The sequence below is a fragment of the Chamaea fasciata genome, unplaced genomic scaffold (assembly GCF_029207755.1).
Source record: "Chamaea fasciata isolate MVZ Bird 193981 ecotype frontalis unplaced genomic scaffold, bChaFas1.0.hap1 SCAF_2, whole genome shotgun sequence".
In the NCBI taxonomy this organism is placed as follows: domain Eukaryota; kingdom Metazoa; phylum Chordata; class Aves; order Passeriformes; family Sylviidae; genus Chamaea; species Chamaea fasciata.
In genome coordinates this window covers 98,123,901-98,140,535 of record NW_027094087.1, presented here as the reverse complement: position 1 = coordinate 98,140,535, position 16,635 = coordinate 98,123,901, and the positions used below count along the sequence as shown (strand labels likewise).

The following is a 16,635-nucleotide window of genomic DNA, read 5'->3' as shown; positions in this document are numbered from 1 at the left end:
AGTTATCACTATCAGCACATCTGCTATTTAAACAAACATCTTTTTTGGTTGCTTGCTTTTGAAATACTGAAAGCCATATTCTCACAGGGTCAGAAGAGTAAGCAAGAGCTCCACTCCATCTTCCATATGACCTAACCACAGCCAAAAGTATAAGCCAGTCTGGGACCCAGGAAAAACTCACACCAGTTACAATCACTATATCCCTAACTCTCCCAGACAACAATCACAATCTCTTCACCAGCTATGAGTTTAAGTTACACCAGACAAGGCCACATGTCTGCCAAGCCTCAGGACTTTACAGACATCATGATAGCTGAAAACAGGAAAGGTTAGCTGGCTGTTCACATCCTTCTCATTGACAAATTCACTTTAAACCCACAGTTTCATGGTAGATAAGACTGCTCAGGTTCAACATCAGGATGAATGATTTTTCAGCATTTTTCAAATGTTGAAAAACTAAGTAAGGCCAGTAACTGTGCTTCTATTTCTCACTCCATATACAAATGGCTATAAAGAACATCAAGTTTGATTACCCTCCTCTTCCTACACTACTTTAGTTACGTCAGAGATTTTTGAAAACTAACCCTGCAGCATATGGAGAGAAGGAAACATTTTACAGCATGCAACCAACAGAGAGCAGAAATGCAAATAAATAAAATGCTGACCTCAGAGGAAAAAAAGTTAGGATAAAATTCAGGTCTCAGTAACTGAACCACGCCTTCCAAAACTACTCAGAGATGCTGATTAATGACAGCATAATTGCAAGAGTTCTTCCCACACTTACACACACCCTATAGCAACTTCTAATTCATGCTACTATTTAAGTTACTGAAGGAAAAACCAGGAGTGCATGCAACAGCTACAGAAACTTATCTTTAGACTTATAACCTGGTTCTAATTTATGCAGCAAATATAATAAAGCTTCAAAATATAATAAAGCTTCAATATAGTTCACATACTAGTACACTTTTTTGTTTAAAGAAAAATTCTACACTATTTTAAAACATTCCAAAGCAACTGTCAGACCTATAGCATTAATCAGAACAAGGTTATGCAAGATTTCTGAACAAATTTATGTTACAAATTTCAGAACCAGCTCAATTTAATGTCTGTTTATTACTACATCCACTTATCTAAAAGATGCAAGAATGAAGACAATCAATCCGTCAGCACCTGACATATTTGTCTTCCCTAATTCCAAAATCAGTCAGAAATTTCTCTCTCCAACTACAGTCTTAAAATTATGAAGACAACTGTCCTATAACTGCTAAGCCCTAAGGTGTTAAACAAACTGTCTAAAATGCACTAAAACTTACCTTCTAGAGTATAAATGTGTTCTTCAAGATCCTCATACCTTAGTTTCTCTGGTTTCTGGCTATCACTGAAATCTTGTTTACCTGTTTGTTGACTCTGAAGTCTGAAAAAAATAAAGAAGAAGTTCTTTATAATATAAATAAGTTAATAAATATAAATGCTGAACTTTTAAGCAAATAGCCATCTGAAATTCACTCACAAGCTAAGCAACAGACTAAACCAAACCTAAAATCCATGAAACTTTCTGACTCAAATTTTTGGTATTTAAATCCAGTTCTCCAACTTCTACCAGAAGTCCACTCCATTCCCCTTCAGCCTTTCCCTAAGGTCTTTATGTGACATAAAATTATTACATTAAAACAAAATAAAAGAAGCAACAAAAAAAACCATAAAAAAGGAGAAATACAATTACTTCTGACAGTCAACTGAAATAAAGAAATTTGCCTTTATAAGCTTTGTGTTACAGTTTAATTCCCATTTTGATGTCATCTTAACAGATGTGTTTGAAATGTATTAGGATTAGATGTCTGGCAAAACAGAGATGCAGGGGTGAAAATCTGGGTTCTATCAAAATGGGGTTAGTGCCCTCATTCTAAATCCCCGTTTATCTCACCAGAAAGATAATGTGAAAGAACAATGTCTCCCACGTGACCCAGCTACTAAACTCCGACCAGTACCAGAATAGCAAAAGGAGTGCAGGTCACTAATGAAATTCAGCATCACCACTTCATAAAGGAGCTTATTTCACACCAGCTGGTGCTCTTCATCACAGCCTGTTTGTGCTTACAATTTCTAAGGAATAGAGGTCTTCCTTAGGGCAAAAGTGGAGAAAAAACAATACTAACCATATCCCCAGCAAAGAGATTTGTTCATAAACAAAAAGTGAATCTAGGCACAGAAAAATAAATCTGCATTGCCAGAAGGACAGTTCAGTGATGTCAGTGGGGGAAAATACCCTGTAAATTAAACAGGACAGAGTAAATGAAATTTCAAGTTTTTGGAAATCTATTTCATATTTTGAGTCTTTCCTTCACAGAAATGGTTAAGTGCTAAATAATTGTTAAGGGTGCAAAGTTCAAGGACACACATGTCACTTTCTTCAATACTGTGTTCCTGGAGCACTGCTAGAAAGACAGAGAACCCACTGCTTCAGTAACAACTCTCAATTGGCTTCTTCAGGCCTAAACAAACAAATAAGCAAAAAATCAGGTAATAATCTGCCTTATCACTCTAGTCTTCCTGTCTGTGTTTACTGGCTTCCTTCATACCACTCATCTCTTGGAACATAAATAAACAAAGAGCTCCTGTAGTCACAGACACAATTGTTCTTCCCCACTGACTGAGGCCTGACTTCTAATGGCTTGTCATGGATGTTACAGCATCATATTTGCTTTTCTTTCCTTTTAAAAGAAGTTCCCATTGCCACTGAAAATCTACAGGTCATAAACTAATCCCACAATACACATCAGTGATGTGGCATTTGCCTAATAATGAGAGTAAATAACTGGAAAAGCCCACACATGCATTTCTCAAATATTTCATGTAACAGAAAACAGTCCAAGGCACATGAAGTTAGAAAATACACAACAAAAGAATGTTTTTCTTTTAAGAAAGTCTTGGGAAAACAGCAAGTTCAAGACAATTATTGGAACCTTATACCCTTGCTTTGTCATAAGAAACTCAAGAAAGCAACAACAAACTATAGCTGCCTTCCCAGACCCAGGTCTGTCCTCTGCAACACAACTTGCTCATACTCATCACTCTTCAAGCAGGATGGAGTCTACAAAACCCCTCAAAGAAGTATAGTCCCTCACAGGATTAGAGCATTCTCCCCTATCACCTTAACATGCAGGTTTAACATTCAAGCTTCACTTTTTACAGTCTGTCAGAGAAGAACAAGAAATCTGAGACATACCACAGAAAATGTGAATGGGTAGGGCAAGGAGACAGAGCCTCAAGGGATTACTTAAAGGAACATGACCTCACAGTCCTTAAATATCCCAACAGCTCATTTTGAAGACAGAAAACACAAGGGCTCTCCCTGAATTCTAACCAGACAAGAGACGCTCTCTGCATTAAATGTATGTTGAGGCCTTGATAACAACAAATTAAGAAAGGCCTACAAATGCCTGCTAGAGCTGCCTCAGTCCAAGCTATCTTTCTTCAGCCATCAAATCAGGAATGATGGCTAGCAGGTTAAGGACAATTCAGTTGTCTCTTCTTAGGAAAAAAATATTAAAAGTTAAATCCTAGAGCTGCTTCTGAAGACACATATTCAGGATTCTTAGTTTTGGAGAGTGGAGGCAACACTGGCCATGAAGAACAAAACAACTCCAGACATGGAAATAGGAGATACAGAGATGAAAGAGAAGTCATTTTAATGCAGCCTGATTTTGTCAAGTTTTTCATTTACCTTAAAAAGATCTTAAAAAAAAAAAATAGAAGAGCTGTGCTACCCATCCCATTCCCACATGCAAAGGAGACTGGAAAATCCTACTCTGAAAACAGGCACACGAACAAGCTCTTCAGAGAGAAAAAATAAGTAATAAATTTAGCATTACAGCTTGTTAATGAATGAAATGAGACTGTACAATTGCCTTGATTTAAATTCTCAAACAGGAAGCAGAAATTCAAATGCTTCAATTAGCAAAAGCTCATCAGTCAGGTCACAGATGTGAAAAATAGAGACACAATAAAGAGACATGGCTTTGCTCAGAGCAAACCAAAGTGTTTGGATTTTTTAATAACTAGGTCTCACTTGATATTTAAAATGGAAATCCTTATTCATCTTTAGAAAAGTTTTCACTTATAAAATCAATGGCTTGCTTGATTTGTAAAAGCAGCTATCATCTTGAGCAATTAGAAAAATGTTTCTTTAAAAAGCAGGTTAAAAATGTTGCTTTGCAAACAATGTTACCTGATTTTCTGGCCATGACTGGATGGTGAGGAAGAAACAGACTCAGAAGATGAATGCAAATATGGCTTTGAAATAGGAGAAAGAACCTGGTCAACACTCCGCTGTGAAGAGGTAAGGGATGAGCTCTTGATGTCTGCAGAATAAAAATCCCACAATTTTTATTAGTTATCTGTCCCACTATTTCTCACCTGAAGCTGGTTGTATAACACATGTATTATTGGTTCAATGTGCATGGACTTAGGAAGAAAAACAGTCAAATGCATGAGCTAATTTAAAGGAAAAGAAAAAACTGCATAATCTTTCCACTTGCAGATTATGCAGTAAAACAGCTGTTGGATCTGCCAACTGTAAGTGTTTTTGAGGAGGACACACTTCTTCATTTCATTCTCCAGAGACAGGTGCTGACAACTGAGCTGCACTTAACCTCACTTAAAAGACAAATAAATCTCAGACTCACATGCATGTTTTCTACCTCTTTAGATTTACCCTGAGTTGTTCAGACTGGTAATTTCAACAGGACCAATAAGCTTCACAGAAGCCTCCAGAATGACTTAAGAGTTTTTTAGCAAAACCACACGTGGTACTTCAGCCACCTCTAGCAGAAAAGAATAATATATGTACACCAGTATAAAAGCACTCCTCAGAAGACTCATGAGAGAGAAGAGACATCTCAGTGGGGAAGCAATCTAAGTGGGAGCTGACAAATCCCACTGACAGCACAGTTAGCACTAAAGCCAACCTTAATATCCTATCACCCAGCTGCAGCCTGGTCTCCTACACTCCACACCACTCCATTCCTGTAACTCCTGAGTCAGGTAATGTACCCCTTTGTTATTCAATTCTTACCCCTCTCCAGAACCACTCAGTTTTGTGCATTAAGCAAAGAACAGGGCCAGTGTAAAAAAAGAGATCTGCCATCCTGTAACTAGCTTCTGAAAAGTACACAGACAGGAAGGATTGTTCAGGTTATGCACACAACTACAGTTTTAACATTTCTTAATTTGTCAGCAAACCCCTAGCATTATAAAAGATTTTGTCTGTGTGCAGTGCTAAACAAATAGTCTGTGGGTACTTCATACAGAAGCTGACAGGGGGAACTTATAACATGAAAGATTGCTTTGTTCAAGTTCAAGTCTCAAAGATATTTTTAGCAACAGAGTATGATACTCTACATGCAGAAGCACAGGGACAGCCACAATCAATCAGTGTTTGTAACCTGTTTCTAACAGTGCCCATTACCAAACAAAACTAAACTAAAACTGAAAAAGGAGAATGCTTGTACCTTTCTTCAGGCAACACCCACCCCAGCCTTTCTCTAATCAATACTTTCTTGGATCCTCCTGACAGAAGTTTTGCATCTATACTTGTTCCCACAGAAGAATAAATTACACAACTTATTCATGGTAAGAAAAAGCATTTAATTTTATTTCCTTTCAAAGTCACAGGATTCTGGTGTCTGTGAAACAGTAATCAACTGATCTCTTTTTACCTTTTCACATCACTCATTGTTTTCCAGATTTCCCACAGCACATCTCAGCCATTTTTCTTCCAAACTAAGCTGCCCTTATATTTAACCTTCTTTCATGGAGAAGCTGATAATTATCCTATTTTTTTGTTACTGTCTCTTTTTTTCATCCTATTAAATCCAGTTGAAGCCAGGGTGAAAAAAATTGCATCACTCTAGAAGTACATGTAGTGCAGATTTGAAACAAGATTTTTTTAAAAAAATTGTTTCTATTTTGCTTGTTTTTCTGAGTACTGTACTTAAAAAAAAAAAGACTAAACAATTATTAGCAACTCTGACATTAATAGCAAATTAAAATTTTTCAAACCCCAAATCCTTCCTCCTTACAATTGCTTCGGAGTATTTTATAAAGATGTCACAGCAAAAAGAACAAGTCAAAGGAAATCTGAACTTTTCAGACTGGAAAGCTCAGCTTAGGAGAAGCCAAAGACATCTTCTGCCACACATTTTAACTACAACAGTTAAATGAAAGTTTAGAAATGTAGGAGAGTTAAGAAACTACAATTAATGTTGCAAAGCAGTTATACTTAATAGCAAGTTTTGAATGAAACTCTGTATATCATAAAGTTACACATGTAGCCATTTGTATGGTATAGTCTTCTCTTGAAAGCTCCCCCAGGGCACATTTAACTTCCCTCAATATACTTCTCCAGTATTTGTTTGCAGGAAGATGCAATACTCCAAGCAGCTGGTATATTCCTTTCTCCTGCAAAACCACATCTCCTGATTTCTCCTGCATCTTAGTAAATAACTAGTGAACGACTACCACTGCTAAATCTTTCTGTTCCCAGAGCACAAGAGGAAGAGTAAGTAAAACCCATTACTGCACCCCATTAACAATTGTGACTTACCATCTGGAATTTTCTTACTACTGAGGTCTCTCTTTGGTTTGGGAGTAGAAGAAAGGCACCTTGAAGAAGATGCTCCTCTGTGTGGTGGTGTAAAGGGAGTTTGGAAGATATCAACCTGCCCAGTCCTTTTGATGTGTTCTTCACCTCTTGGACTGCTCTGAGGTGAATGTGGGGAGCTGGGATTATCCTCTAGCAGTTCCTGCTGGGTATTTAAAGGGTATCTACTAAGAGGACACTGCAGAATTAAAGGAGGCTGCATCTTCCTTGGTGTTCTGCTTGCAGCTGCATTCTGCCTGACCCTGTGCTGGTAACTCCTGTAGGCTTCTTCCAAGTACTCGGCCTCTTTTTCCAGTTCTCTCACCCTGGCCCGGGCCTGCACGATGCAGTCCAGGTCAGAGTCCGGGGAAGCGTTGCGCGGCAGCTGGTGACAGGCGGGCCCTGGTGCAGCGCTGGCCGTGCCCACGTCGGGCAGCAGCGGGTGCCTGGGGAAGGCGCCGTCCACGTAAACGTCGGGGGGCACCACCCTGTCCCCCAAGAAGTCGAGGACGGAGCGATCAACGAGCGACGGCTTCGGGTTCCGGTACACCTCGTTCTCCAGGGCTGAACGGGAGCAAGAGAAGGTGAGTGACACTAAAGACAGATAGAGGGAGACCCACAGCAAAGCAAAAATAGCAAACCATGGCATTTCAATTCCAATTTGATCAAATTATTCTACTGTGGAATTGGATACATTTTGAGAATTTAATGGCTTAATTGAAATTTTGATTTAAATGTGTTTTTAAGGCAGCTCCAAAGCTACAAATTACCACTGCTGTTTTTTAAATATATAATTCTTCCACATAAAACTACTGTTAAGTATGTACTCTACAACCCTATTTCTTAAATAAGGTTTAAGTAAATAAACAAACATTAAAACATGACCATTTTGGACACATTACAGCTAATCACGTTGCTAAAGTCTAAGGAACACAGGGCATGCCACAAGTCTTAACAGTTTCTCTTTATTTAAATAAAAAATAATTTTGGAGAAAAACAACACAGCACATAGAAAATGTTGGTTTTGTTTTTGTTTTTTTGTTTTTACATTAAAAGTACTCTAAATTTTTTTTTTTTACATTAAATGTACTCTAAAATTGTCAGTTAAACTAAATGTTTTGGAGTTGTCTGCTTCCTTGTACTTGCATGCTTCAACAAGCCCAAAAGACCAATCAATAGGGCTGTATCTTTCTCAGCAAATTTACAGTCTTGTTTTTATTCTACATAAATGGTTCTTCAATGACTTCATTAACTCTGATGTAAAATAAAAGTTCCTACAGTACTTTCAGTCATTTAATTAAAATATTTATTTGCTATTTTGATACTAACAAATTTCCAATTCCAAATGGTCCCGATACGTGTACCATGGTTGCATATATACGCATATACAGTTGCATATACATGCTATCTGTAATGTATAATCATTGCAGAATTCAATTCCATATTTTTACATTAAATATACTTACCAAACCCTTTATTTATAATACTTGATATTAGCAATTTGACAGGCATCTTTAGAAGTACATTTCTTCAGCAGAATAAATTGCTTTGTGTAAGTGCTCCTGTTTCTAATGCCCATATGAGATAAGTTAAGCATAACTTAGGCTAAAGTTATTAGACTTGACTAAATCTGTTGAGGAGTCAGATTTAAATTTTTGAGGTACAAAATCCAATTCACATTGATTATTATGAATATTCAAGGATCAAAATGCATGAAAACACAAGTTGCCTGCTGGAAAATGCCATTTATGTTATCAGAAAACATCAATGTCCTTTTAACGAGGAAAAACAGACAATAAAAACATGCAAATGCTCAGGGAGGAGTATTTTCCCTTCCTCCTGTATGTTTGTTTTCTGAAAGGAGGTTGTAATGAGTCTGCTTTTTAAACTCGGCTTTAAATACATTTTGATTTTAAACTTTAATCTACTCCCTGGTGATGTGTTAGTTCTGCATAACCACAGTTTTTATAAGCTTCTGGAACTTCTTATGCTTTTCCTTCATAAAGAACTGCTCTGGCATAAGATACAAACCTGCCTGTGTTTGTTTCACTTGCAGTTTCAGTTCTTCAACCTGCACATTTAACTTCCTGACAGTAGCTTCAGAGTCTAAGAGTTGGGTCTTTAACTGGGCACAACGCTCAATCTATAGGAAATCAAGAGAAAAACAAAAACCAGCATAATTCAGATAACAAGAATAATCTCAACTGGCCGAATACCTGCTTTCTAAATGTTTTTCAGGTCCAGTCAGACCATATACACATACCATCCTACTGAAAGTCAGCACTGACAATTTGGTGACTCAGTAAGACTTACTTGGCTATGTTGGGTTGATTTTTTTTTTTTTGGTAGTTTTTTGGTGTGGTGATGTTTTGTTTTCTTTAGAGTAGTTTACATAAAAATAAGCACAGTACAAACAATTCTTGTAACTGCACACCAAACGGCCTGCACAGGCAGATGGGTAATTGTGAAAGAGACGACAGGAAGAAAAGAAGATTAAAATCATTCAGAAATAATAATTTACCTCACTTTGTAGCTGTTTTTCCAACATCTGCTTATGACTTTCAAATTCATCCAGCACCAGCTTCTTAGAATGCTCCACTCTCCTCAGCTCCACTTGGCAGGCCAGGTACTCTGCTGAGGGCTGTGACAGCTCTACCCCAAAAGGAAAACACTGGACACTCAGAAAAAGAATAACAAGTGTGTACTTTTCTACAGGATCACCTGTGAACATGTAAAGCTGATTTGATTTTAGGAACATAACAAGTCTTTGTCTGAATAAAGTACTCGGGGACATTTCTCTTCTTCCTTTTACAAAGGACCAAAATCTTTGTTGGTGTAGTCCCTTAAGAACTAGACCCAGACTGTCCCACATTGGAAGAAAAATACATATCCTTATCTTACATAACTGCACACACATCTCTACTCTCCTATAATCTGAAATACACATTAAAAATACTTTGTATTTATTACTAGAGTTAGGCAAGCACTTAAATAATAACGTGATGTTCTTTTACCATTATTAACCACACTAATGCTATGGTTAGAAATATTGCACTGCTTTTTTCAGAGGATGAAAGGGATATCCTTAATTCAGGATTTCTCCCATACAGACATATAAAAAAAAAATAAACATATGTCAAGGAGTGCTCAATTATATGCAAACACTAGCTTGGGCTTCATGCAAATTACTAGTAAGCATAATACACAGAAAGCATTTTAATGAAAATTTGCTTCTGAATAAATACTTGTAGAGAAACACAAATAAGAAAATAACTAAATGGTTCACACTGACTGTCTCGAAGATGCTGGTTCTCACTCCGAGTCTCATCCAACTGTTGCCTAAGCAGTTTATTCTGCACTTGGAGCTCCAATTTTTCCTCCTTTAGCAAAGGATAGTCTGACACCTCTTTCAGTTTTTCTGTCAGCAACTGATTCTGTTTATTTACCAACAGAACCTGGGCCTTCACTGACTCCAAATCCAGCTGCAGATAAAGAACAGTTTAGAAGCTTATGAACTGCTGTGCTACTTAACAATTATTTTTATTTCACATTTTCTTTTTTATTTGTAACATACCTCAATTGCACCAATTAGAATACAGGCTTCTTTAAATTGATATTTACAATTACCTCAAGCTCTTTGGTGCGTGATACAGCTTGCTTGAGTTCCTCCTTTTTTGAATTAACAGCAATGGCTTCTTCTTGTAAAAGCATAGCTTGCTCTGCAGGGAGGATTACAAATGCTGAATTAAACTTAGTAGAGTATTACAGTAAAAATATGTATCAGCAGAAAACAGTTTTAAGCTGCTAAGCCCAAAATTCAATTTAATTTAAGACATAAAAATGACTGAATGTCATACACACACCTTCAAAATTAAGTAAATTGTGCTGTATATACAAATGTATACATATGCATATACACATTACTTAGAATTAAATAAATCAAATTCATATGCCTGTGCTATATCATTTCTTGCACGTCCCTAACTTAAAAGTCAAACACTGTTATCTGTCCCAGCTCTCTTCTACAAGCCCCAATTAAACATCCTGTGCACAGTAAATGCAGAAGCTGGCAACTGTGCCAGGGTACAGTACCAGAGTTCAGTTAAAGCTTGAATGAGCCAGTAGGACTTCCGAAGGAAATGGGACACTGAAAAACCAGGAATGCTTTAGAGCCTCTGTGCAAAGCAGCAGTTTATGATTCCCACTGCATTCTCAACAGCAAAGACCTGCTGAACTGTCACTGTTGCTGAACTGTCTCTGTTCTGATGGCTCTTCTACCCCTTGTACCACTGAACACCAGGACTATTCAGTAACAGTAGTGGTTTGGCATATGACAGTAAAAGCTCTAGAGATAAACAGGTACTTTATCAATCTCAGACAGATGGTTACCTTTATTTTTTTTCTCATCTTCAGTAACTTTATTGGTTCTGGCTATGTATTCTTCTTTTAATTCAAGCTGATATCTAGAAACAAAAAGAATCATATATTCCCAAAGGATGTGTGTGCTCACATGCACGGGCATTTGTGTTAACTCCATCCTTTCCCAAACTAAACTATAATCACACAACTACTTATTGACAAAATTTACTCTCACAGACCCACCAAAATGGCTGGAAAGGGCCCTGCCAATCATCTCATTCAACCACCTCCTCAAAAAGCCAGACTACTGCCACCTGTACAGCAAAGCAGATGTGGCTCTTCCAAGCCAAGTCTTGAAAACCTCAAAGGACATATATTCACCATCTCCCAGCATGATCTGTACCAATACTGCACTACTCTCCCTGCAGATTTTTATCCTTATGTCCAAGCTAAATCTCTCAAGACACAACTTCCAGCCCCTACCATATGAACTCAGAGGTCACATTTGAGAGTTCAGCTCAAATGGACTAACCTGACAGGCTTTACAAAGCCCTTTCCAGTTTCTTCATGACTTTTTTGAACTGGAGAGCCCAAACCTGGACATGGTATTCCCAGCATAACCTTCCCCAGTACCTTTCAAGGGACAGTAAGTCCCCTCAGTCTGCTGGCCAGGCTGCTTCTAATCTTACCCATCATATTGTTTTGCCTTATTTGTTAGAGCATGCTGCTGGCTCACAATCAAGCTGGCATTCACTGTAACTCACCCACCTCCTCTTCAGAAATGCAGCTCCTCAGTCAACTCCTTTTCCCCATTTATACAAACTCATAGGGCTATTCTGCCCCGAGCACTGAGCTTTGCAGTTTTCCTTGTTAAAATTCCTAAGATTTGCACTGGCATGATTCCCATCCTTGTCAAAATCTGCCTGAACTGAAACTCTGGCATTCATTGTGGAAATGATTCCTCTTAATTAAGTCTCATGTTCAAAGCTGAGGATCCCTGTGCCCATATCCAGATGAAGCTGTGGGACAATAAGGGCCCCAGAACAGGCCCCAGGGGTTGTCTGCACACCACCAGCCACCAACCAGACACTGAGCACTGCCCAGGTACACCACTACTCATAGCCCAGCAGTTACCCAACAGTGCCATTCCAATGAACTGGAATTCACAGGAGCTAAGAAAGCTCAGCATTCTACATGACTAGAACATAATTGTAAATGGTTTCAGATATGGCCAAATCCATCCTCCTGCATTCCTGTAAATGGTCCAGACCACTCAGATCCTTCTCCCAAATATGGCATTTAATGTTTACTGCAAAAATAAAAAAGATTGATTTGCTAGCAAGCATCTCTACTTCTGTACAATAAACAGTAGTTTTTTAATACTTTTCATCAATGATTTGGGACAAAAGGACACGGATCTTGTCTTTCTGAGCACCTGCAGCATGCCTTAAAATATTTTGTATGTTGATAAAATAAGCCAAGCAGCAGTTTATCCTTAAAATGCTTTGCTTCTCCTCACGTACTGAAAGGACTTTGCAATCACTATTTGTAACTAGCTGTAATAGAGCAGATAAAATAAGGTACCAAGGTGAGTCAATTACTTGCATTTCACTGCTCTCTAACAAAAGCATCAAACGCTGAGGGATTATTTTTACCAAAACCTACTATCAACATCTTTGCTCTTTAATTTAAAGACCTAAAGGCACAGATAATACTGCTCACTGGCTTGCAGTAAAAAGTAATGATACATCAGTCACTTGCTGTAAGTGCCTGAGACACGTTCATGACATGCCAAAAGCATTTGTCTGCATTGAAGTATCAAGGAACCCTTCAAGTGACCAAGGTACTACAAGGAAGTACAATAGCAAAGTTAGGATATGCAACACCCCAGAAGAAGTCACAGACGACTGCCAGTTTCTCAAGACCAGGCTCAAGCAGAAGGTAATCAATAAGAGGGAGATCTGTATCGCAGAATCCCTCTTCAAAAACGGGAAGGGGCGAAGGTAAGAGCCAGTCAGTCTGTGCAGTGGACTAGTATGTCTCTCACCCCTTTTCCAAGAAATTTATAGCATCTCTTTAATGCTGATTTCCCCTTCATGCCTCTTCTGCATTCATCAAATGGTCAGTTCTTTTAACTGTGGTGAAAGGAAGTAACTAATACTGCTTCAGATCCTCTTGTCTAAATACACAAGCTAATGTCAGATCTCTTTTCCAGATACCAACACAGAATTTAAACTACAGCAATAATATAACCTTTAACCAAAAGAGAATTATTTTCTATAGTAAACTTACTACCAAATAGCTAAGCAGTAATGTAAAAGATTCAATCTGACTAAAATGAAAACATAAGCACACATTTTCAAAGTCCTTGCTTTGCTATGCTTTTCAAAATAAATCCAATAGAATTTATTATTCTGTTTTCATTAGAAATATTATATGCCCTATTAAAGACCAAAAAAAAAATTTACTTTAAGAGTTCTGTGTTCAGCTTTTGGTTATATGTCTCCTCTATGTTCTTCACAGCCACCTCACGACGCCGAAGTGCATCTTCTATAGCTTTATTTTTCTCCTCCTGAATTTTCTGGGTGCTGAAATATTCAGAAATATACAGACAATGACCAGGGATGAAGTCAACGTTTTAGTCTGGGGTTTTCTTTTTTACAATAACATTTATAGACATCAAAGGGCAACGTGCTTGCTTGGAATACTGTAGCAATTTGAAACCATCATCATCAGACTCTGTCACTGCAGTTCATTAAGAACATGGAGATGTGACACAAACTAAATTGCCCTATTTAAAATTCAGTACCAATCAATTATGAAGCTATCCCGGGTTAACCCTGGCTCAGTTCCCCACACCAGAAACACTTCAGAGGAAAGTGATGAGCACGCTATTCTATCAGCACCCTCTGCTGGGTCGATAAAAAACCCCAAGTTTTTGTTAGCACGATATTCATTTTGCTATGAAAACCGGATGACAAAGTAACAATATTAAGTAATATTTAAAGTTTGGCCAAAAATGGATTTGTTACTGTTTTAATTTAACTAAAGAAAATGGATCTTATTAAGGACAAATAATAAAAAAAAATCAACCCCAAAACATAGGACTAACGAGGGAGAACATTCATGTAAATATCTCATGAATGTTAGGGTTACATACTGTGTTGTTTTCAGGTTGGGTTTTTTTAATTTAAGCACTTGAAAGTACACATCTGGTTCCTTCCCTGCAAAGCAATGCTGAACTGTTTTGGCTGGATGAGGTGGCATAGAAAAAAAAAACAGAAACATCTTTTTGTATGGGGTATCCCTGCTAATAGAGACAGTATAGAATACTGCTCAAAATGTAACATCTAACTTCTGGTATATATAATCTATTTCAACATCACAGAAGCAGAAACATATTGAGGCAAGTTTTGCAGAAGCATCATTTAACATTGTACACATTGTTCAGCAACTTACATTTCAAATGCCTCCATCCTTTGCTTCAGTTCTGCCTCCCTGGTCCTTATGGCTTCAATATCTTTCAGTAGACTTTGTCTCTGAGCATACACTTCCTTTGCTTCTATCTGAATCACAAAATATTATCTTAGTCTTACTTCACTGTAAAACTTCATTTACTGTTTAACACACACAAACTTCAAAGGATCTTCTTCAGGGACTGAGTGATCTTACTCCCATAAATATTATTTATACAGTCATTATATGAAATAACATCCAGAATCAATTTTAGACTATATATTTTTAATTCCTTTTCTACTTTCACTCCGAGTAAAAATGTTTTAGACGGAGTCACTTCTGCCTACCCATAAACACCCCTCCTTTAAGAAATATCACTAATTAAAACTCAAGTAAAAGGATTTTTTTTAAAAAATTGCAGAATAAACATGTTTAAACACTTGAATTTTTTAATAAAAAAGTTCTGTATGTTCTTCACAAAAATGTAGTTGAAGAAACAAATACCAAAACACACTGATCAAACATGACTTAAAACTGAAACTCAGTAAATCAACAGCCTTTCAGTTTTTGCAGTTTAATATACAGAACTCATAAAAAATTGTAAAAGGGATTCTCCAAGTGATGAACACATCAACACTAAAACCCACATATCTTCCTATTAATAAAAGTGGCTTTTTTTGCCCTTAAGCACAAAATACTTTATGTCACCCCCCCCCCAAAAAAAAAGTTTAAGAAGAAAATTATGGTTTTGCCATATGGACCTTTACATCAACTTTGAAAGCCATGTGCATTTGACAGTGCTGACAGATTCAGCTGCTGCTCCTGGTACAAAAAAATAGAGCAGTTTCTCAGGCCAAATTTCCTAGACATAAAGTCATAGTGGAGAGTTAAATGACCTGACAGCTTTAAAGTAAATATACACGAACTCTGTTAAAAGAATCTGAACTACCACACCCAGGTAAATGAAACATAAAGTTCTCAGTGAGTGCAGAAGCTGACAAGAGAAATCAAATATTTATACACAATACTTGATAGGTAAGTTGATCTAGTCACTGGTAGGGGTTTTTTTAATTACTGAATTAATTTCATGCCCAGAGAAGATGACTGACAGCATAACACAGATGTTTTCTTGTCAGCTTCAAAGTACACAACCATGAAATAAATTCACGGCATGGTGATAAAATGTTTAATATTATAGTAACTTATTTAGAGACCTGCACAACTGCTTGTTAACCAGTATCACATGTTCTCAGGGAAGAAAAAAAGACAAACAAAACCATAAAATCTCCACACCCAAGTAAAAATACAGTTAGCGACAAGGCAAACAGGCAACAGAAGAGCAAACAAATTACTCTTTCAAAAACTGAGAGGTAACAGCTTGAGATCGGGACAAGCAGTTGAGAACTGCACACAAATTATTGTGCGCTGTAGTAACAGTTACTACCCTGGCAAAATGTCAAGGGTTAACAGCTCAGAGGAGTAATTCATCAACACAAAGCATTTAAGGAAATGAAATGAGATGCTAGTTTACAGTAAAGATGGTGGTTATTCATAGCATTCAATATATAAAACAAACAGAAACAGCATATCTGTACCATACAAGCTATTTGTTCCATCTAGGTTAGAGTCTTCTGAGCAGCTAAAAGAACTTAAGAGTGTAACTAAAAACTACATTCAACTTTCTGTAAAAAAAAAAAACCAAAAAACAGTGATCTGAATTCAGCAAAATTTTTAAAACAGATTTAAAAGTATTTATTACATTTAGATCCCAGCTTGCAGAACTGTTCCTTTTCCAGCCATCTCTACTTAGATATTTCACCACAGTCATTCTCACAGTTGCTAAATACATTCCCCTATTTATAAGATCAAATGTGAATTCTAAGTTTTTCCTAATAAGCCAAGTAAGGCTGAAGGTAGATCTCCCAGAGATAAAAGAACAGTCTAACCAACTCGCTGAATCATTTTGCAATAGGTTAGGAAAAAAAAATATTTGGAACTTTACCTCTTGTTGCTTTTGAAGCCTCTCAATAGCATTCTTTTCACGAGAAATCAAGGCTTCAGACTTTGCTTGATGCATCTTCTCTAACTCATGACGCAGCTCAGAGATTTCTTTCTGGGTCTGCACTTTCTCCTCCATTTTAATCTTTGCTATTTCAACTTCTTTAAAATGTTCAAGC

At 37.3% G+C, this 16,635-nt stretch overlaps 1 protein-coding gene across 1 annotated transcript in view; it reads right to left on the bottom strand.

Moving 5' to 3' along the window:
- Positions 1-16,635, bottom strand: part of OFD1 (OFD1 centriole and centriolar satellite protein) — a 29,755-nt gene that overhangs the window by 6,090 nt on the left and 7,030 nt on the right. The window contains exons 8-18 of the mRNA XM_066176832.1: positions 16,461-16,634; positions 14,462-14,568; positions 13,471-13,590; positions 11,033-11,106; positions 10,271-10,362; positions 9,936-10,125; positions 9,165-9,295; positions 8,675-8,786; positions 6,608-7,207; positions 4,232-4,364; positions 1,317-1,417 (exon numbers count right to left, since the gene is read on the bottom strand). Of these exons, the coding sequence (XP_066032929.1) occupies positions 1,317-1,417; positions 4,232-4,364; positions 6,608-7,207; positions 8,675-8,786; positions 9,165-9,295; positions 9,936-10,125; positions 10,271-10,362; positions 11,033-11,106; positions 13,471-13,590; positions 14,462-14,568; positions 16,461-16,634 (1,834 nt within the window). The remainder of the gene's footprint in view (positions 1-1,316; positions 1,418-4,231; positions 4,365-6,607; positions 7,208-8,674; positions 8,787-9,164; positions 9,296-9,935; positions 10,126-10,270; positions 10,363-11,032; positions 11,107-13,470; positions 13,591-14,461; positions 14,569-16,460; position 16,635) is intronic.